Below are 23,220 nucleotides of genomic sequence, written 5' to 3'. Positions count from 1 at the left end.
TTGATCCTTGTTGGATGTGCTGCAGAGTTCAGTATCCGGCACGGGTTGGGAAAGAAACAATGAAACTTCATTTGTGTGACTCTACCATCATGCTTTAGCTTGGGCGGCACGGTGGCACAGCGGGTAGAGTTGCTGCCTCACAGCCCCAGAGTCCCAGGTTCGATCCTGCCCACGGGTGCCGACTGTACGGAGTTTGTACCTTCTCTCCTGGACCACATGGGTTTTCTCCAGGTGCTCCGGCTTCCTCCCACACTCCAAAGTCAGATTTGTAGGTTAACTGGCTATGTATGTGTGTGTAGGGCAGTGTTAGTGTGCGGGGATCGCTGGTCGGCGTGGAATTGGTGAGCTGAAGGGCCTATTTCTGCGCTGTATCTCTAAACTAAACTAAACTGAACTAAACTAAAGTAAACTACACTAAAGTGAGCTGAGTGTGCGAGGTTTACTGCAGCAGACATGGTGTTAGAAGGTTAGTGCACGCTGCATCAGTCACGATGCCAAGCTAAGCCCAGCAGCCACCCATTGTAACGTCAGCCCGCCCGCTGTTGTGATGACCGAGCCCAGACTCACCCGCCGTAGGCTGGTATAGGAGGGGGCGGTGCAGCCGCACGGAAGGTGTTGTAAACCGTACGTCCTCGGCCCCTCAGGTGAGCCCCTCGGTAGGCAGTGGCGGCCGTGGCAGCTGGGTAGGGGAAGCCGGGAACTGCGGAGAGACAAAAGCAACAGAAATAAAGGCACGGCCAAGCCTGACGGCCCGTTAATCAGCGCGCGAGAGTCCTCCCGCTTCAACCCCGACCGCCACGATCTTTGTCTTCACTTGGCCAGACGAGTCACCTGTTGAGAGGACAAGGAGCTTCCTGGGCAAAGAAAGGATGTCTTAAAAAGCCAAACGCAAATGGCAAACATTTCCATTGAAGTTGCTGCAGAGTTTCCCAGATGGATCCTGATGGGATTTCACAGCTTCCTGAACACTCTAACGATGGGACAATAGACAATAGACAATAGGTGCAGGAGGAGGCCATTCAGCCCTTCCAGCCAGCACCGCCATTCAATGTGATCATGGCTGATCATCCCCAATCAGTACCCCGTTCCTGCCTTCTCCCCATATCCCCTGACTCCGCTATCTTTAAGAGCCCTATCTAGCCCTCTCTTGAAAGCATCCAGAGAACCGGCCTCCACCGCCCTCTGAGGCAGAGAATTCCACAGACTCACAACTCTCAGTGTGAAAAAGTGTTTCCTCGTCTCCGTTCTAAATGGCTTACTCCTTATTCTTAAACTGTGTGGCCCCTGGTTCTGGACTCCCCCAACATCGGGAACATGTTTCGTGTCCAAACCCTTATTAACCTGTTTCAATAAGATAACCTCTCATCCTTCTAAACTCCAGAGTGTACAAGCCCAGCCGCTCCGTTCTCTCAGCGTATGACAGTCCCGCCATCCCGGGAATTAACCTGGTGAAGCTGTTGCAAATCATTTGAACTCATGTCAAGACATTCAGACATGGTACAAATCGGTGTGATACGTATGTCCCCCTGCTTACTGGCTACTTTAATGTTCCACAGACCTGTCTTAAGCACAACTTAAAAAAGCAATTAATACGGAAAAAGCTGGAGCTTAGACACTAATGCACAAACGGGTGATGTAAGGTGGACAAAAAGGCTGGAGAAACTCAGCGGGCGAGGCAGCATCTATGGAGCGAAGGAATAGGTGACATTTCGACCCGAATCGTCACCTATTCCTTCGCTCCATAGATGCTGCCTCACCTTCTTCAGACCGATGTGGGAGGGGGGAGGGAAGAAGAAAGGAATAGGCAGAGACAGTGGGCTGTGGGAGAGCTGGGAAGGGGAGGGGAAGGAGGGAGGAAGCAGGGACTACCTGAAATTGGAGAAGTCAATGTTCATACCGCTGGGGTGTAAACTGCCCAAGCGAAATATGAGGTGCTGCTCCTCCAATTTGCGGTGGGACTCACTCTGGCCATGGAGGAGGCCCAGGACAGAAAGGTCGGATTCGGTATGGGAGGGGGAGTCGAAGTGCTGAGCCACCGGGAGATCAGGTTGGTCACTGCGAACCGAGCAGAGGTGTTGGGCGAAGCGATCGCCAAGCCTGCGCTTGGTCTATGCAAGGCAATATCACTCAGCTGCAAGGGCTAATGGAATCAGATTAAATTCAAAGCTTCATTTCTGCAAAGCTATTAAACTGTGGGGGAACAGAAAGAGTTTTGGGATTGCCAACTTTCTGCAGGTGGTATGCGATCATTAGTGCTGTAAAGAGCCATAACCAGCTGTACACAGGACAGCCAGGATAACAGCTCATCGTTACTGTTGAGTGAACGTGCCAATTCTGCCAACCTCTGCTGTACATCCACCAATTAATGCAGTCGCTTGTAACAGCCCCAGAGGATGCACCAGAAGTCTGATTTTAGTGTAGTTTTAGAGATACAGCGCGCAAACAGGTCCTTCGGCCCATCGAGTCCGCGCCGACCAGCGATCTCCACACACTAACACTATCCTACACACACCAGGGACAATTTACACTTATACCAAGCCAACTGACCTACAAACCTGCACGTCTTTGGAGTGCGGGAGGAGTTACTCCAGCACTCTGTGAAACGTCACCTATCCACGTTCTCCACAGATGCTGCCTGACCCGCTGAGTTACTCCGGCACTCTGTGAAACGTCACCTATCCATGTTCTCCACAGATGCTGCCTGACCCGCTGAGTTATGGTGCAGCAGCATCTATGGAGTGAAGGAAATAGGCAACGTTTCGAGCTGAAACCCTTCTGGAAATAGGCAACGTTTCGGGCCGAAACCCGGAAGGGTTTCGACCCGAAACGTTGCCTATTTCCTTAGCTCCATAGATGCTGCCTGACCCGCTGAGTTACTCCAGCACTCTGTGAAACGTCACCTATCCATGTTCTCCACAGATGCTGCCTGACCCGCTGAGTTACTCCGGCACTCTGTGAAACGTCACCTATCCATGTTCTCCACAGATGCTGCCTGACCCGCTGAGTTATGGTGCAGCAGCATCTATGGAGTGAAGGAAATAGGCAACGTTTCGAGCTGAAACCCTTCTGGAAATAGGCAACGTTTCGGGCCGAAACCCGGAAGGGTTTCGACCCGAAACGTTGCCTATTTCCTTAGCTCCATAGATGCTGCCTGACCCGCTGAGTTACTCCAGCACTCTGTGAAACGTCACCTATCCATGTTCTCCACAGATGCTGCCTGACCCGCTGAGTTACTCCAGCACTCTGTGAAACGTCACCTATCCATGTTCTCCACAGATGCTGCCTGACCCGCTGAGTTACTCCAGCACTCTGTGAAACATCACCTATCCATGTTCCCCACAGATGCTGCCTGACCCGCTGAGTTACTCCAGCACTCTGTGAAACGTCACCTATCCATGTTCTCCACAGATGCTGCCTGACCCGCTGAGTTACTCCAGCACTCTGTGAAACGTCACCTATCCATGTTCTCCACAGATGCTGCCTGACCAGAACCAGGGGCCACAGTTTAAGAATAAGGAGTAAGCTATTTAGAACGGAGACGAGAACACACTTTGTTTACACAGAGAGTTGTGAGTCTGTGGAATTCTTTGCCTCAGAGGGCGGTGGAGGCCGGTTCTCTGGATACTTTCAAGAGAGAGCTAGATATGGCTCTTAAAGATAGTGGAGTCAGGGGATATGGGGAGAAGGCAGGAACAAGGTACTGATTGGGAATGATCAGCCATGATCACATTGAATGGCGGTGCTGGCTCGAAGGGATGAATGGCCTACTCCTGCACCTATTGTCTATTGTCTATTGACCCGCTGAGTTACTCCAGTACTCTGTGTCTTCCTTTTATCACTTGCCAGACTTTGTCCCAACCCTCATCTATCTTTTCCAGCTTTCCCCCCTCCCCCCCCTGCTCCATCAGTCTGAAGAAGGGTCCTGACCCGAAACGTCGCCTGTCCATTCCCTCCACAGATGCCGCCTGGCCCGCTGAGTTCCTCCAGCACGTTGTGCTTTGCATGTGAATTATTATCAGCACAAATTTTATAGCTGTGGAAACGAAATAATTTATGAGTGGAATCTGTGAGTTTTAAGATAGCTATCATTAAAATTGAAAAGTTTTGATCTTGTAGCCTGCTGCATTGTAAGGCAATACTCTAATGATTTCATCCCTTCGTTTGGTACCTAGGCATTACGCCTTTCAGTTAAAGACTCTGCAAGATCCTTTTTCATATACATGAAAGCTTGGCGCTAATCCTGTTAGGATGGAGATGCAACGATAAAGGCTGCGGAAATCAGAATTACAGTGCCATGGAAGATGAAAGTATAGCCCTGATCAACCATGCTCCTGTGTACGTACAACCCAGCGCCAGTGTTCTCTACGCTCTGCAGCTCAGAGCAGTTATACCCTTTCATCACCATCAGAGAAGGTTTGCTTCATTCAGCCAAAATATTGCAGCTTGCCGGTCTCAAGAACGACAACTGATGTATCAAACGGATCTTTATTCGAAAGTTCGGTTTTCAGTACACAGGTTCTCCAGACACGTCTGGCCACATCGGTGGTCAGCGCTGAACTGGGGCGCAAAAGCAAAACCGCGCGAAAACAAGCAGCCCCTCCCGAGTCACGTGACCGCGGCTTCCGGCGTGCTCCAGTAGGCGCCGCTACAGCAGCCTGCAAATGCAAAGGCCAAAATTACAGGTACATGGACCAGCGGACCACACATGGACACTGGTGGTAGTTTGCTGTCAGCGTTGATGCTGTTTCATAGTTTGAAACAAATTAATTTAGTTCAGTTTAGTTCACTGTCACGTGTACCGAGGTACAGTGAAAAGCTTTTTGTTGCGTGCTAACCAGTCAGCTGAAAGACAATACATGATTACAATCGAGCCGTTTACATGATAAGGGAATAACGTTTAGTGCAAGGTAAAGCCAGTAAAGCCCGATCAAGGATAGTCCGAGGGTCACCAATGAGGTCGATAGTAGTTCAGGACCGCTCTCTGGTTGTGGTAGGATGGTTTAAAAACTCTTCCACATCTTTGTAAAACTTGAATTGTTACAAGAACTGGTCCTGTCCACCAGTGGGTGCTGGGGGGGGGGGGGTTAGGGGTTGGGGGGAGGTTTGGGGGTGGGGGGTGGGGGAGGGGGTTGGGTGTTGCGGGTTGGGGGGGGGGGGGTTGGGGGTTGGGGGGAGGTTTGGGGGTGGGGGGGGTTGCAGTTTTTCGTTAAGTCCAGGAATCAGGCACGGGGGTAAGTTCTTGCCCGCTGATTTGCCGTTTTAGTTTCGGCTGCGTGTAGGGCTAACATGCCGGATAATGTACAAAGGACAAACCCTGAGAGATTCAAATCTTTGCCAGTAATTTGGAGAAGCCTTGCGGAGAGCAGTAACAATATTGTTATTCTCCCAGGAAAATTGCATTGCAAGTGGCTCTCCAAACTTTAGAAGCATAGAAAATTGGTTCAGGAGGTGGCCATTCGGCCCTTCGAGCATTGTGATCATGGCTGATCATCCACAATCAGTACCCCGTTCCTGCCTTCTCCCCCATATCCCTTGATTCCTTTCGCCCCAAGAGCTGTATCTAAACGACTTGTCCCACTTTCATGACCTAATTCATGACCATTTTTACTCGTGGACATTTTTCATCATGTTGAAAAAACGCCCCGACCTACTTGATGCCACGAGTACCTACGACTAGCATCACGACCTGCTATGACCTACCTACGACCTCGTGACGACCATGCTGCGAGTATGAGTCAAGGGCAAACTCGGCAGAGGTCGTGAATTAGGTTGTGAAAGTGGGACAGGCATTAACTCGCTTTAAATCCATCCAGTGAATCGGCCTCCACTGCCCTTTGTGGCGGAGAATTCCATTAATTCACAACTCTCTGGGTGAAATATTTTTTCTCATCTCAGTTTTACATGGCCTCCCCATTTGTTCTTAGACTATGGCCCCTGGTTCTGGACTCCCCCAACATTGGGAACATGTTTCCTGCAACGTTTTTATTTAGAAGCAATGGTTTCTATCGAAGGAGGAAAGGGTTTAGATTCCAAGTGCAAGGATTAGAGTTCAGAGAAAGACTTTCCCTGTATTAGTCACATTGCAGGATAGCAGGATAGGTAGAGAAATGATAGAAATGTCATCCTTCTTGTGCTGATGTATATTCCATCCTCTCCCACTACGACCACTGCAACACTGGGACTCATTTTACATTCATTCCTTCCCACTAACTCCGTACGGACAGCACCCGTTGTCAGGGTCGAACCCACGTCTCCGGTGCTGTGGGGCAGCACCTCTACCACAGCGTCCATAATCCCTTCAGAGATTCACGTGAGATCTTGGAGATTTTACTCAGCTCCCTGAAGGGACAATAGACAATAGACAATAGGTGCAGGAGTAGGCCATTCGGCCCTTCGAGCCAGCACCGCCATTCAATGTGCTCATGGCTGATTATCCACAGTCAGTACCTGCTTTCTCCCCAGATCCCTTGATTCTGTTAGACCTAAGAGCTATATCTAACTCTCTCTTGAATACATCCAGTGAATTGGCCTCTGCGGCAGAGAATTCCACAGATTCACAACTCTCTGAGTGAAAAAGCTTTTTCTCATATCAGTCCTAAATGGTCTACCCCTCATTCTTAAACTGTGTGACCCCTGGTTCTGGACTCCCCCAACATCGGGAACATTTCTCCTGCATCAAGCCTGTCCATTCTTTCAAAAATGCTATGTGTAGCAAAGAACTGCAGATGCTGGTTTAAATCGAAGGTAGTGACAAAATGCTGGAGTAACTCAGCGGGACAGGCAGCATCTCTGGAGAGAAGGAATGGGTGACGTTTCGGGTCGAGACCCTTCTTCAGACCCGTAAGGATGCTATATGTTTCTAGCTGTGTCACAGCTGGGTGGATGTTTAGAGATTTCAGCAACTTTTCTCAATTTCAGAACAAAATATTAAAAGGGGAAATAAGCAAGGAAAAATTGCACGTGTCATTATCGGAATAAGAAGCTTACATTTTACAAATCAGTAAATTGAACTATTATCTATTCCCGTACGTTTCAGGAAAACAGTTTTGAATGAAGCTGAACTCAAATTTCTATCCTTGCACAGAGGTACCTGAATCTGTCGACTTAGATTAGAAGAATGAAAAAATAAACAAATAGACTGGATGGTTTGCATCTGAGCACAGCTCACAATTACAGTTTAATTATGTTTTCCATAAACATATTCTGTGCATTTCATTCAGGCTTGGCAAGAAATATTGAGCACAGTTCTGGTTGCCTACATACAAGGAAGGATATGGAGCGCAGGAGGCTGAGGGGTGATCTTACAGAGGTGTGTAAAGCATGAGGGGACAAATAAGGGGAATGTGGAGACACTTTCACCCAGGGCAGGGGAATCATGAACCAGGGCTCATAGGTTTAAGGTGAGGGGTGGGGGGGGGGAAGATTTAATAGGAACGCGAGGGGCAACATCATCACTCAGAGGGTGGTGGGTGTATGGAGCGAGCTGCCAGAGGAGGTAGTTGAGGCAGGGACTATAACAACATCTAAAATACACTTGGACAGGTAGATGGATAGGAAATGTTTAGAGGGATATGGGCCAAATGCGGGCAGGTGGAACTGGCTTAGATGGAGCATCTTGGTCACCATGGTTAGGTTGGGCCGAAGGGCCTGTTTCCATGCTGTACGTCATTGTAACTAAGTGAAGGTTTGGAAATGGTGCAGAGGAGGTTTACCAGAACGGTGCCTGGATTAGGGGGTGTGAGCTACAGGGAGAGGTTGGACAGATCACATGCAGGCAGAGGAGATTAGGTTAACGAGGCATCAGGTTCGGCACGGACATTGTGGGCCGAAGGGCCTGTTTCCGTGCTGTACATCACTATGACTCAATACTGGTTAAACGCCACGTTCATATCTGCCTCCACCACCACCCCTGGCAGCATGTTCCAGGCACCCACCACCCTCTGTGTAAAAACAACCTGCCCCGCACATCTCCTCTAAACGTTGCCCCTTGGACTTTAGTATAAAGACTATAATAATAGAAACCAATGAAGCTTTGTGAGATAAAAAACATTCTTATACAATATTATATCTGTACTAGCTTATAAGGATTGTGGGCCGAAGGGCCTGTTCCCTTGTTGTACTGTTCAACATTCTACGTATATAATCCATTCGATCACCTGAATTGGATACCCTTAAACCCTGTAACACTTTGGTGGCAAAAACAAGGGGTCAGATTATTATCTCAATGGGGTTAGGTTAGGTAAGGGGGAGGTGCAGCGAGACCTGGGTGTCCTTGTACACCGGTCACTGAAAGTTGGCGTGCAGGTACAGCAGGCAGTGAAGAAAGCTAATGGAATGTTGGCCTTCATAACAAGAGGATTTCAGTATAGGAGGAAAGAGGTTCTTCTGCAGTTTATGTCCCAGTACAGGGCTCTGGTGAGACCACATCTGGAGTATTGTGTACAGTTTTGGTCTCCTAATTTGAGGAAGGACATCCTAGTGATTGAGGTAGTGCAGCGTAGGTTCACGAGATTGATCCCTGGGATGGCGGGACTGTCATATGAGGAAAGATTGAAAATCTCTGGGTGAAATTTTTTTTCTCATCTCAGTTTTACATGGCCTCCCCTTTGTTCTTAGACGATGGCCCCTGGTTCTGGACTCCCCCAACATTGGGAACATGTTTCCTGCAACGTTTTTTTTTAGAAGCAATGGTTTCTATCGAAGGGGGAAAGGGTTTAGATTCCAAGTGCAAGGATTAGAGTTCAGAGAAAGACTTTCCCTGCATTAGTCACATTGCAGGATAGCAGGATAGGTAGAGAAATGTTAGAAATGTCATCCTTCTTGTGCTGATGTATATTCCATCCTCTCCCACTCCGACCACTGCAACACTGGGTCTCATTTTACATTCATTCCTTCCCACAAACTCCGTACGGACAGCACCCTTGGAGATTTTACTCAGCTCCCTGAAGGGACAATAGACAACAGGTGCAGGAGTAGGCCATTTGGCCCTTCGAGCCAGCACCGCCATTCAATATGATCATGGCTGATTATCCACAGTCAGTACCTGCTTTCTCCCCAGATCCCTTGATTCTGTTAGACCTAAGAGCTATATCTAACTCTCTCTTGAATACATCCAGTGAATTGGCCTCTGCGGCAGAGAATTCCACAGATTCACAACTCTCTGAGTGAAAAAGCTTTTTCTCATATCAGTCCTAAATGGTCTACCCCTCATTCTTAAACTGAGTGACCCCTGGTTCTGGACTCCCCCAACATCGGGAACATTTCTCCTGCATCAAGCCTGTCCATTCTTTCAAGAATGCTATGTGTAGCAAAGAACTGCAGATGCTGGTTTAAATCGAAGGTAGTGACAAAATGCTGGAGTAACTCAGCGGGACAGGCAGCATCTCTGGAGAGAAGGAATGGGTGACGTTTCGGATCGAGACCCTTCTTCAGACCCGTAAGGATGCTATATGTTTCTAGCTGTGTCACAGCTGGGTGGATGTTTAGAGATTTCAGCAACTTTTCTCAATTTCAGAACAAAATATTAAAAGGGGAAATAAGCAAGGAAAAATTGCACGTGTCATTATCGGAATAAGAAGCTTACATTTTACAAATCAGTAAATTGAACTATTATCTATTCCCGTACGTTTCAGGAAAACAGTTTTGAATGAAGCTGGACTCAAATTTCTATCCATGCACAGAGGTACCTGAATCTGTCGACTTAGATTAGAAGAATGAAAAAATAAACAAATAGATTGCATGATTTGTACCTGAACACAGCTCACAATTACAGTTTAATTATGTTTTCCATAAACATATTCTGTGCATTTCATTCAGGCTTGGCAAGAAATATTGAGCACAGTTCTGGTCGCCTACATACAAGGAAGGATATGGAGCGCAGGAGGCTGAGGGGTGATCTTACAGAGGTGTGTAAAGCATGAGGGGAACAAATAAGGGGAACTGGAGACACTTTCACCCAGGGCAGGGGAATCATGAACCAGGGCTCATAGGTTTAAGGTGAGGGGGGGGGGGGGGAAGATTTAATAGGAACGCGAGGGGCAACATCATCACTCAGAGGGTGGTGGGTGTATGGAGCGAGCTGCCAGAGGAGGTAGTTGAGGCAGGGACTATAACAACATCTAAAATACACTTGGACAGGTAGATGGATAGGAAATGTTTAGAGGGATATGGGCCAAATGCGGGCAGGTGGAACTGGCTTAGATGGAGCATCTTGGTCACCATGGTTAGGTTGGGCCGAAGGGCCTGTTTCCATGCTGTACGTCATTGTAACTAAGTGAAGGTTTGGAAATGGTGCAGAGGAGGTTTACCAGAACGGTGCCTGGATTAGGGGGTGTGAGCTACAGGGAGAGGTTGGACAGATCACATGCAGGCAGAGGAGATTAGGTTAACGAGGCATCAGGTTCGGCACGGACATTGTGGGCCGAAGGGCCTGTTTCCGTGCTGTACATCACTATGACTCAATACTGGTTAAACGCCACGTTCATATCTGCCTCCACCACCACCCCTGGCAGCGAGTTCCAGGCACCCACCACCCTCTGTGTAAAAACAACCTGCCCCGCACATCTCCTTTAAACGCTGCCCCTCGGGCTTTAGTATAAAGACTATAATAATAGAAACCAATGAAGCTTTGTGAGATAAAAAACATTCTTATACAATATTATATCTGTACTAGCTTATAAGGATTGTGGGCCGAAGGGCCTGTTCCCTTGTTGTACTGTTCAACATTCTACGTATATAATCCATTCGATCACCTGAATTGGATACCCTTAAACCCTGTAACACTTTGGTGGCAAAAACAAGGGGTCAGATTATTATCTCAATGGGGTTAGGTTAGGTAAGGGGGAGGTGCAGCGAGACCTGGGTGTCCTTGTACACCGGTCACTGAAAGTTGGCGTGCAGGTACAGCAGGCAGTGAAGAAAGCTAATGGAATGTTGGCCTTCATAACAAGAGGATTTCAGTATAGGAGTAGAGAGGTTCTTCTGCAGTTTATGTCCCAGTACAGGGCTCTGGTGAGACCACATCTGGAGTATTGTGTCCAGTTTTGGTCTCCTAATTTGAGGAAGGACATCCTTGTGATTGAGGCAGTGCAGCGTAGGTTCACGAGATTGATCCCTGGGATTGCGGGACTGTCATATGAGGAAAGATTGAAAATCTCTGGGTGAAATTTTTTTTTTTCTCATCTCAGTTTTACATGGCCTCCCCTTTGTTCTTAGACTATGGCCCCTGGTTCTGGACTCCCCCAACATTGGGAACATGTTTCCTGCAACGTTTTTTTTTAGAAGCAATGGTTTCTATCGAAGGAGGAAAGAGTTTAGATTCCAAGTGCAAGGATTAGAGTTCAGAGAAAGACTTTCCCTGTATTAGTCACATTGCAGGATAGCAGGATAGGTAGAGAAATGATAGAAATGTCATCCTTCTTGTGCTGATGTATATTCCATCCTCTCCCACTCCGACCACTGCAACACTGGGTCTCATTTTACATTCATTCCTTCCCACAAACTCCGTACGGACAGCACCCTTGGTCAGGATCGAACCCACGTCTCCGGTGCTGTGGGGCAGCATCTCTACCACAGCGTCCATAATCCCTTCAGAGATTCACGTGAGATCTTGGAGATTTTACTCAGCTCCCTGAAGGGACAATAGACAACAGGTGCTGGAGTAGGCCATTCGGCCCTTTGAGCCAGCACCGCCATTCAATATGAACATGGCTGATTATCCACAGTCAGTACCTGCTTTCTCCCCAGATCCCTTGATTCTGTTAGACCTAAGAGCTATATCTAACTCTCTCTTGAATACATCCAGTGAATTGGCCTCTGCGGCAGAGAATTCCACAGATTCACAACTCTCTGAGTGAAAAAGCTTTTTCTCATATCAGTCCTAAATGGTCTACCCCTCATTCTTAAACTGTGTGACCCCTGGTTCTGGACTCCCCCAACATCGGGAACATTTCTCCTGCATCAAGCCTGTCCATTCTTTCAAGAATGCTATGTGTAGCAAAGAACTGCAGATGCTGGTTTAAATCGAAGGTAGTGACAAAATGCTGGAGTAACTCAGCGGGACAGGCAGCATCTCTGGAGAGAAGGAATGGGTGACGTTTCGGGTCGAGACCCTTCTTCAGACCCGTAAGGATGCTATATGTTTCTAGCTGAGTCACAGCTGGGTGGATGTTTAGAGATTTCAGTAACTTTTCTCAATTTCAGAACAAAATATTAAAAGGGGAAATAAGCAAGGAAAAATTGCACATGTCATTATCGGAATAAGAAGCTTACATTTTACAAATCAGTAAATTGAACTATTATCTATTCCCGTACGTTTCAGGAAAACAGTTTTGAATGAAGCTGAACTCAAATTTCTATCCTTGCACAGAGGTACCTGAATCTGTCGACTTAGATTAGAAGAATGAAAAAATAAACAAATAGAATTCATGGTTTGTACCTGAGCACAGCTCACAATTACAGTTTAATTATGTTTTCCATAAACATATTCTGTGCATTTCATTCAGGCTTGGCAAGAAATATTGACCACAGTTCTGGTCGCCTACATACAAGGAAGGATATGGAACGCAGGAGGCTGAGGGGTGATCTTACAGAGGTGTGTAAAGCATGAGGGGAACAAATAAGGGGAACTGGAGACACTTTCACCCAGGGCAGGGGAATCATGAACCAGGGCTCATAGGTTTAAGGTGAGGGGGGGGGGGGGGGGGGGGTAGATTTAATAGGAACGCGAGGGGCAACATCATCACTCAGAGGGTGGTGGGTGTATGGAGCGAGCTGCCAGAGGAGGTAGTTGAGGCAGGGACTATAACAACATCTAAAATACACTTGGACAGGTAGATGGATAGGAAATGTTGAGAGGGATATGGGCCAAATGCGGGCAGGTGGAACTGGCTTAGATGGAGCATCTTGGCCACCATGGTTAGGTTGGGCCGAAGGGCCTGTTTCCATGCTGTACGTCATTGTAACTAAGTGAAGGTTTGGAAATGGTGCAGAGGAGGTTTACCAGAACGGTGCCTGGATTAGGGGGTGTGAGCTACAGGGAGAGGTTGGACAGATCACATGCAGGCAGAGGAGATTAGGTTAACGAGGCATCAGGTTCGGCACGGACATTGTGGGCCGAAGGGCCTGTTTCTGTGCTGTACATCACTATGACTCAATACTGGTTAAACGCCACGTTCATATCTGCCTCCACCACCACCCCTGGCAGTGTGTTCCAGGCACCTACCACCCTCTGTGTAAAAACAACCTGCCCCGCACATCTCCTTTAAACTTTGCCCCTCGAACTTTAGTATAAAGACTATAATAATAGAAACCAATGAAGCTTTGTGAGATAAAAAACATTCTTATACAATATTATATCTGTACTAGCTTATAAGGATTGTGGGCCGAAGGGCCTGTTCCCTTGTTGTACTGTTCAACATTCTACGTATATAATCCATTCGATCACCTGAATTAGATACCCTTAAACCCTGTAACACTTTGGTGGCAAAAACAAGGGGTCAGATTATTATCTCAATGGGGTTAGGTTAGGTAAGGGGGAGGTGCAGCGAGACCTGGGCGTCCTTGTACACCGGTCACTGAAAGTTGGCGTGCAGGTACAGCAGGCAGTGAAGAAAGCTAATGGAATGTTGGCCTTCATAACAAGAGGATTTCAGTATAGGAGTAGAGAGGTTCTTCTGCAGTTTATGTCCCAGTACAGGGCTCTGGTGAGACCACATCTGGAGTATTGTGTACAGTTTTGGTCTCCTAATTTGAGGAAGGACATCCTTGTGATTGAGGCAGTGCAGCGTAGGTTCACGAGATTGATCCCTGGGATGGCGGGACTGTCATATGAGGAAAGATTGAAAAGACTAGGCTTGTATTCATTGGAGTTTAGAAGGATGAGGGGGGGTTCTTATAGAAACATATAAAATTATAAAAGGACTGGACAGGCTAGATGCAGGAAAAATGTTCCCAATTGTTGGGCGAGTCCAGAACCAGGGGCCACAGTCTTAGAATAAAGGGGAGGCCATTTAAGACTGAGGTGAGAAAAAACTTTTTCACCCAGAGAGTTGTGAATTTGTGGAATTCCCTGCCACAGAGGGCAGTGGAGGCCAAATCACTGGATGGATTTAAGAGAGAGTTGGTGGAATCAAGGGATATGGGGAGAAGGCAGGCACGGGTTATTGATTGGGGACGATCAGCCATGATCACATTGAATGGCGGTGCTGGCTCGAAGGGCCGAATGGCCTCCTCCTGCACCTATTGTCTATGTTTCTATATGTTTTGCATCCACCATCAATGCAAACTAAAATTGCCTTCAGACTGAGCCGGGGACGGACCATATCCTGAGACCCGGTGAAGATATTGTATTGGTTTAACGGCAGCATTTAGATCTTCATACATTTGAGCAGCTGCCAGAAACTTAGATCAATTACACGGGATTTTAATTGTGGCGCAACTTCTCCCCAAACTCCCGGGACTGATGGGACACTTCTGGATCTGCCCGCTGAATATAGATGGGTGATTGTTAAACCTCAACAGTGAATAAATGACGGGACATACGGAAATCTGCAGGGGACATCAATTGAAAGTGTAAAAGTCTGAGTGCTTTAAGAGAGATTAAAATGAGGCAGCTGGAAAACTCAGCGGGGGGCAGGTTCAATTCCCCCCCCCCCCCCATAACAGAACACAACTGGTTTATTAGGTAATAATTTTCAGCTCGTGATTTCTCTCCAGGATTTGCATTAAGACCACCATATGCCCACAGGAAAGATGCAACTTCACTATCAAAACTTCACTTTCATTAACCCAGCCCTGGGATCTGAATGAATGCTTTTTTTTTTTAATGTAGGTGGTGGTTTGCCTTAAGTAAAATTTGGAAATGACTTTTGTGTTATATATCATTAGTTTACAACACGATTGAAATTTGTGGAGGCTGTGAGTTAAACCACAAGAGGCTGTGGAAAATAATCAGGTTTGTTTATTTTCATACCTTGTATCCGTGACATCTTCTATAGACGATTGTTCCCCAGTGTCAATAGGGTCATCAGGTCATAAGTGGTAGGAGCAGAATTAGGCCATTCGGCCCATCAAGTCTTACACTGCCATTTAATCATGGTGATCTATCTCTCCCTCCTAACCCCATTCTCCTGCCTTCTCCCCATAACCCCCGGCACCCATCCTAATCAAGAATCTATCTATCGCTGCCTTCAAAAATAAAATTTAGTGCAATAGGCTATTAAAGTTCCGATTTTTGTTTGAGTTGAGTTTAATAGTCAGTCTGATGGCTATGGGGAAGTAGTTATTCCTGAACCTGGATGTTGCAGATTTCAGGCTCCTGTACCTTCTACCTGAAAGCAGCGGAGAGATGAGTGTGTGGCCACTAACACTGTGCCATCTGATCAGCCGTCTGGGAAGTCAGGGGATATGGGGAGAAGGCAGGAACGGGGTTACTGATTGGGGATGATCAGCCATGATCACATTGAATGGCGGGGCTGGCTCGAAGGGCCGAACGGCCTATTCCTGCACCTATTGCCTATCAGACAATAGACAATAGACAATAGACAATAGGTGCAGGAGTAGGCCATTCGGCCCTTCGAGCCAGCACCGCCATTCAATGTGATCATGGCTGATCATCCCCAATCAGTAACCCCGTTCCTGCCTTCTCCCCATATCCCCTGACTCCGCTATCTTTAAGAGCCCTATCTAGCTCTCTCTTGAAAGCATCAAGAGAACCGGCCTCCACCGCCCTCTGAGGCAGAGAATTCCACAGACTCACCACTCTCTGTGAGAAGAAATGTTTCCTCGTCTCCGTTCTAAATGGCTTGCTCCTTATTCTCAAACTCTGTGTGGCCTCTGGTTCTGGACTCCCCCAACATCAGCAACATGTTTCCTGCCTCTAGCGTGTCCAAGCTATTGTCTGGGGAAATATTTGTATGGGGGTGGAGTGAGTGGGACCCTGTGGTCAGGATAACTTGCTGAGCAGTAACAGGGCCATTGTTATGGGATTTCTTTTCAGCGAGGGCAGCGTGTGAGAATCAGGCACAGCGCTGAGGCACACACGAGACAGTACAAACAAATGTTCAAACGTGTGTGTTTGTGAAATCCGCTCATCCTGTGAGAATATGAAGCAAAGCCCTTGGAAAGGAATGACAAACACATTGCCTCTGGGAGAACAACTCTTCCCTCCGACCAGCGATATTTATCAGGCTGAGTCTCCGGGTGACAGTCCTGGCTTTCGAGCAATGAAGCACGAAGACTTATCCAGAAGTTTAAAGGAGGACTAGTTAAAACGAACGCAGACAAAAATGTTGGAGAAACTCAGCGGGTGAGGCAGCATCTATGGAGCGAAGGAATAGGTGACGTTTCGGGTCGAGACCCGGAAGGGTCTCGACCCGAAACGTCACCTATTCCTTCGCTCCATATATGCTGCCTCACCCGCTGAGTTTCCAGAAGGGTCTCGACCCGAAACGTCACCTATTCCTTCGCTCCATAGATGCTGCCTCACCCGCTGAGTTTCCAGAAGGGTCTCGACCCGAAACGTCACCTATTCCTTCGCTCCATAGATGCTGCGAATACCATTCGCATAGAAAGCGAATGGTATGTTAGCATTCATAGCAAAAGGATTTGAGTATAGGAGCAGGGAGGTTCTACTGTAGTTGTACAGGGTCTTGGTGAGACCACACCTGGAGTATTGCGTACAGTTTTGGTCTCTTAATCTGAGAAAAGACATTCTTGCCATAGAGGGAGTACAGAGAAGGTTCACCAGACTGATTCCTGGGATGTCAGGACTTTCATATGAAGAAAGACTTGATAGACTCGGCTTGTACTCGCTAGAATTTAGAAGATTGAGGGGGGATCTTATAGAAACGTACAAAATTCTTAAGGGGTTGGACAGGCTAGATGCAGGAAGATTGTTCCTGATGTTGGGGAAGTCCAGAACAAGGGGTCACAGTTTAAGAATAAGGGGGAAATCTTTTAGGACCGAGATGAGAAAAAAAAAATTCACACAGAGAGTTGTGAATCTGTGTAATTCTCTGCCACAGAGGGTAGTTGAGGCCAGTTCATTGGCTATATTTAAGAGGGAGTTAGATGTGGCCCTTATGGCTAAAGGGATCAGGGGGTATGGAAAGAAGGCAGGTACAGGATACTGAGTTGGATGATCAGCCATGATCATATTGAATAGCGGAGCAGGCTTGAAGGGCCGAATGGCCTACTCCTGCACCTATTGTCTATGTTTCTATGTTTCTATGTTGCCTCACCCGCTGAGTTTCCAGAAGGGTCTCGACCCGAAATGCCACCTATTCCTGTGCTCCCAAGATGCTGCCTCACCCGCTGAGTTTCTCCAGCATTTTTGTCTACCTTCGATATTTCTAGCATCTGCAGTTCATTCTTAAACAATTTAAACGAACGCTCGCTTTCCTTATCGAATTTTTACTGCTCCTGACTCCAGATACAGATTCAGGGACAGTTTCTTCCCAGCTGTTATCAGGCAACTGAACCATCCTACCACAACCAGAGAGCGGTCCTGAACTACTATCTACCTCATTGGTGACCCTTGGGCTGTCTTTCCCCAGACTTTGCTGGCTTTACCTTGCACTAAACGTTATTCCCTTATCATGTATCTGAATCGATTGTAATCATGTATTGTTTTTCCGCAGACTGGTTAGCACGCAACAAAAGCTTTTCACTGTACCTCGGTACACGTGACAATAAACTAAACTGAAGTGACTGTCCAATGTCATGCTGATGCCGATCAAATTATTATGTAGAAGGTGGAATAGAACCTATTGTCTGTGCATCTATGATTAGCATGTTATCTGTGGGTATTGTGTATACAGGCCTGTCGTGCTGCCCCAAGTAAGAATTTTGTTGTCCCCGTTTTCGGTACAAATGACAAATAAACACTCTTGACTTCAGAGAAAATGTGCAACACCTGCATTGAGGTTGGTTGGAGGATCACAACTACCATCTAACTTATGGAAGGACTGTTCAGTGGTCTGCAAAACAGCCGGGAAGAAGCTGTTCACATTTCTTTTGTAATTAGAGCATAGAACAGTACAGCACAGAAACAGGCCCTTCGGCCCACAATGTCGGTGCCAACCGTTACCTGCCTGCATGTAATCCATATCCCTCCATTCCCTCCATATCCATGTGCCCATCCAAAAGCCTCTTAACCACCACTATGGCATCAGCCTCCACCACCACCCCTGGCAGCGCGTTCCAGGCACGCACCACCCTCTGTGTAAAAAATCTTGACTCCTCTACATTCAAAACGCCGGCAGAAATTCAGCCTTAATGCCATGGAAAAGAACAAAATAATTTCTTAAATGACACCCTTACATCAATTTGCAAGCTCAATGCAAATATTTATTTCAGATGGCCTGTAATCTCTATGGCGTTGCCAGGCTGTGCGGTGGATTAACTAAAGCTTTTATTTCCCTGCCAAACTGTGGCTCCAGTTATTTGTGAAATGTAAATGAGTGTGGCACCATGTCAACTTAATTTTCATCTCACCACCTCAATGTAATTAATGCAGGGCCCGATTAATACCAACGCAGGGAAAGCTAATTCCTTAAGGATACTCGTTGGAAACAAATCACCATATATATATATTCATAAAAACTTCACGCTTTTATAACTCGCTGGATCAAGTAGGACCCGTTGGGTCCCGTCCCCTCAACGCACGTCATTACATTATATTCTCAGTTATATTGGTTGGCGGTGGGCATATGGAACGAGCTGCCAGAGGAGGTAGTTGAGGCAGATACAATAACAGCAGTTAAAAGTACAGGCAGATACAAGGAACTGCAGGTGTTTTTTTACAACAAAAAAAGACACAAAGTGCGGGAGTATCTCCGGGCAGCATCTCTGGACAACATGGACAGGTGACGTTTCAGGCCAGGATCCTTCATAGGGAAGGTTTAGAGGGATATGGGCCAAACGTGGGCAGGTGGGACCCGTATGGATGTGCTTCATGGTCAGCATGAATGGGTTGGGCTGAAGGGCCAGTTTCCACCGCTGTGTGATTGTATCCGTAAGCCGACTGAATGTGTTTGGTTGACAAAAGTGCTGGAGAAACTCAGCGGGTGCAGCAGCATCTATGGAACGAAGGAAATAGGCAACGTTTCGGGCCAAAACCCTTCTTCAGACTAGGGTTTCGGCCCGAAACGTTGCCTATTTCCTTCGCTCCATAGATGCTGCTGCACCCGCTGAGTTTCTCCAGTACTTTTGTCTCCCTTCGATTTTCCAGCATCTGCAGTTCCTTCTTAAAGACTGAATGTGTATACTATTTTTTGTAATTCTTAGCTGATCAGATCCCTTTTTTTAATGAATATCCACAATATCATGTATCATAAATCATTGATAACATTGGCTAATGCACTCTTCATATAACGTGATGGTTTGCATATGAACGTAAGCTAACGGAAGGCCAAGCGTGAATGTGGAGAGGATGTTTCCACTAGTGGGATAGTCTAGGACCAGAGGGCAGAATAACAGGACGAACCTTTACAAGGGGAATGAAGAGGAACTTCTTTAGTCCGAGGGTGGTGAATCGGTGGAACTCATTGCCACAGGCGGCTGTCAATGGAGATTTTTGCAGCAGAGATAGATAGATTCGTGATTAGTACGGGCATCAGGGGTTATGGGGAGAAGGCAGGAGAATGGGGTTGAGAGGGAATGATAGATCAGCCATGATCGAATGGCGGAGCAGACTCGATGGGAAGATGTCTTATTCACCCACTTACAAAATTCTTAAGGGGTTGGACAGGCTAGATGCAGGGAGATTGTTCCCGATGTTGGGGAAGTCCAGAACAAGGGGTCACAGTTTAAGGATAAGGGGGAAATCTTTTAGGACCGAGATGAGAAAAACATTTTTCACGCAGAGAGTGGTGAATTTCTGGAATTCTCTGCCACAGAAGGTAGTTGAGGCCAGTTCATTGGCTATATTTAAGAGGGAGTTAGATGTGGCCCTTGTGGCTAAAGGGATCAGGGGGTATGGAGAGAAGGCAGGTACAGGATACTGAGTTGGATGATCAGCCATGATCACATTGAATGGCGGTGCAGGCTCGAAGGGCCGAATGGCCTACTCCTGCACCTATTTTCTATGTTTCTATGTCCCTGATGTTTTCCGTTGGTTGTGGGGCTGCTGGTTTTAATATGAAGAGCAGGCTCCACTCTCAGTCAAAGAATTGGTTTCAAAACCAAAATTGAATTGAGAAACACACGAGCAGCGACCAGACTTGGCGTAAGAAACATTGGACATCAAAGCTGTAATTAACATCATGGTTTAATCACAGCCTCCGCATGTAAGGGTAATATTTCATCCTTTTTCCGTGTGTAATCTCTAAAGTGCCAACAACAGCAAAGAATGCGGCCGCTAAATCCAGCCTAATTTGTTTCTACAATGTTCATCTTTCCTGTAGCAGAGTTGCTTGTGAAGCCGGCCATTATAATGGGCGCAGAGGCCTCAGTAATAGACAATGCGTGGCTAACAATGCATGCTGCCTCACCACAGTGTTGGCCACATTCTGTCGGAAGACAATGAGGTACAGATTGTACACTCTGCGTGCTGCTGGCTGTGTTATCAATGTGTGACGGATTACTACCTCTCTGCAAAATGACAATGTGCAGGGAATTTTGACAAACCCTCATTAATTAACTTTTTGTGTTTGTCTGTCCCCCAAAGTGCTCATGTGCTGCAAGTGACTCTGAAACCCCAGCCACGCCAATCCCACGCCAATCCCACGCCAAGCCCACGCCAATCCCACGCCAAGCCCACGCCAATCCCACGCCAATCCCACGCCAATCCCACGCCAATCCCACGCCAATCCCACGCCAATCCCACGCCAAGCCCATGAAACCACAGTGTTTACACATTTGCAGAAAGACCCCCCTGTCTCCCAGCTCAAGTACATGATACCTCCCCACCATCGAAGGGAGTTACCAGAGTCGATGCCTCACAAAGGCAGCCGGCATCATCAAAGACACACACCGTCCTGGCCACACACGCATCTCACCACTGCCATCGGGAAGAAGGTACAGGAGCCTGAAAACTGTAACGTCCAGGTTCAGGAATAGCTACTTCCCCACAGCCATCAGGCTCTAAACGACATTGACTATTATTGTTATTATTGCACTGTTATTGTTTGTTTTTTGTGTGTGCGGTGTATATATACTAGACCAAGTGGGACCCGTTGGGCCTCGTTCCCCCAACGCAACATTCCACCACTCATCCATAGCCCCCAACGTAATATTCCACCACTCACCCATAGCCCCCAACTGTGCAGGCGCGGTTCATTTTCCCTCATTCCCCCAGCACTCCCTCCCCCTCCTCTTCACCCTCCCTCTTCATTCCCCTTTCATCCCCTCCTCCACTCCCCCACTCCTTCCCTCACTATGTTTACATATTCTGTTGTGCTGCAGCAAGGAAGAATGTCATTGTTCTATCTGGGACACATGACAATAAAATACTCTCCCTCTCTCTCTCTCGACAGCTAGGACTCACCACAGAGGAAACATTTCATAGGAACCCGATGGGCAACTTTTATTTTCCACACAGAGGGTGGTGGGTGTATGGAACGAGTTGCCAGAGGAGGTAGTTGGGGCAGAGACTACAGTCTTGGGTGCTGCCTGTGTGGAGTTTGCACGTTCTCCCTGTGACAAAATGGGCTTCAGTTTCCTCCCACATCCCAAAGTTGTGCGGGTCCGTCGGCTAATTGGCCCCTTGTAATTTGCCCCTAGTGTGTAGGGAGTGGGTGTGAAATTGGGATAACTTAGTGTGGTGGTCGGCATGGACTCGGTGGGGCCGAAGGGCCCGTTTCCACACTGTGTCTTTCAATCATTCAACGATACAACAACACCGAGTTAATTTTTGTGGATTTGTTTTTTCTCCCAACATAAGCCCGATTGAACGACTTGGAACGACGTCTGCGTTGCCTTTGCCGTTGCTGAATCGCCACCAATAATTTACTTGTGATATCTTCCCATGTTAAAATGATTTATCTTTTTAATATTTCTGCACACACAAGGAGCCATCCCAAGCGTCTCTTTATCTGTCAGGGAAACATACGACCCTCATTTCGACAAGGCGGCCTTGTCTGTGGTGAATCAGGACCCACGCTGAGGGCGGTCTGTATTCCATTCTTGCCTCTCATACAGACTCGGAGTCACAGACGCACTGTTCATTTCCACCCACCTGCTGCTTCTGAGCGCGAGTTATTTTACCGTGGCCCGTACCGCCTTCAGCTCTCTGACACGTGTCCCTGTTTGTCCCTGACACGTACTGCCAGAGCCTCAGCGACGACTTTAACATCGCGGAGCGGGCGATCCCTTGTCGGGGGCCACCGGACAAACGCTCTGACCGTCGGCCTGCGACCTACAACATCTTGGAGCCTGGCTCTGTGGAGCTTCTGGTGGCAGGCATGCAGCGGGCCTTCCATCGCGGAGCGGGCGTTCCCTTGTCGGGGGTCACCGGACAAACGCTCTGACTGCCGGCCTGCGGCTTACAACATCTGGAAGCCGCGGTCTCCAGTAAGGAGGTGGCCGATTTGGGAACTCCGGGCCTCGGGGTGTGCTCGACCTGTCCCGACATCGGCGTTCCGACCATCCTGACCATCCTGACCAGAGGACCGTCTGTAGCGGCGACTACGGAGGGTCAGGGTCAGGGCCCCGACCACGGGTGAACAATGGAGGAGGAGGGGGAGGAGGACTGTGTGAACTGTATTACCACCTCAGGCAATTGAGGAAATTCAGAGTGTCTCCGAGGATCCTCCAGTGCTTCTACGCAGCGGCGGTGGAAAGCATCTTGTCCGGGAACATTACCGTCTGGTTTGGGAATTGCTCTGCCCAGGACAAGAAGGCTCTGCAGAGAGTAGTGCGTTCGGCCGAACGCACTATGGGAACTTCACTTGCCCCCCTGCAGGAACTATACATCAGGAGGTGCAACTCCAGAGCTAATAAAATCATGAGAGACCCCTTCCACCCCTGCAACGGACTGTTCCAGCTGCTATGGTCAGGCAAACGCATCCGTTGCCATGCGGTGAGAACGGAGAGGTTGAGAAGGAGTTTCTTCCCAGAGGCCATTCGGACTGTAAACTCCTATCTCACCAGGGACTAACTTTACTGAACATTTTTCCTTCCAATATTTAATATGTAAAAGAATATGTGTGTGTTTATGATTGTGTTTATAGTTTGTTTGGTTGTTTGTTTGGTTGTCTTTTTGCACAAAGTCCGCGAGCA

General features: G+C 47.7%; 1 protein-coding gene across 14 annotated transcripts in view; it reads right to left on the bottom strand.

The window, feature by feature from the left end:
* The window catches only part of rbfox1 (RNA binding fox-1 homolog 1), a 778,480-nt gene that overhangs the window by 43,556 nt on the left and 711,704 nt on the right, over positions 1 to 23,220 (bottom strand). For all 14 annotated transcript variants that reach the window (XM_033041154.1, XM_033041151.1, XM_033041153.1 and 11 more), the window contains one exon: positions 568 to 700. In XM_033041154.1, the coding sequence (XP_032897045.1) occupies positions 568 to 700 (133 nt within the window). The remainder of the gene's footprint in view (positions 1 to 567; positions 701 to 23,220) is intronic.

The sequence above is a fragment of the Amblyraja radiata genome, chromosome 22, assembly GCF_010909765.2.
Source record: "Amblyraja radiata isolate CabotCenter1 chromosome 22, sAmbRad1.1.pri, whole genome shotgun sequence".
NCBI classification, from domain to species: Eukaryota; Metazoa; Chordata; class Chondrichthyes; order Rajiformes; family Rajidae; genus Amblyraja; species Amblyraja radiata.
The sequence above is the reverse complement of the archived record's forward strand: the minus strand, read 5'-3'. Positions and strand labels throughout refer to the sequence as shown.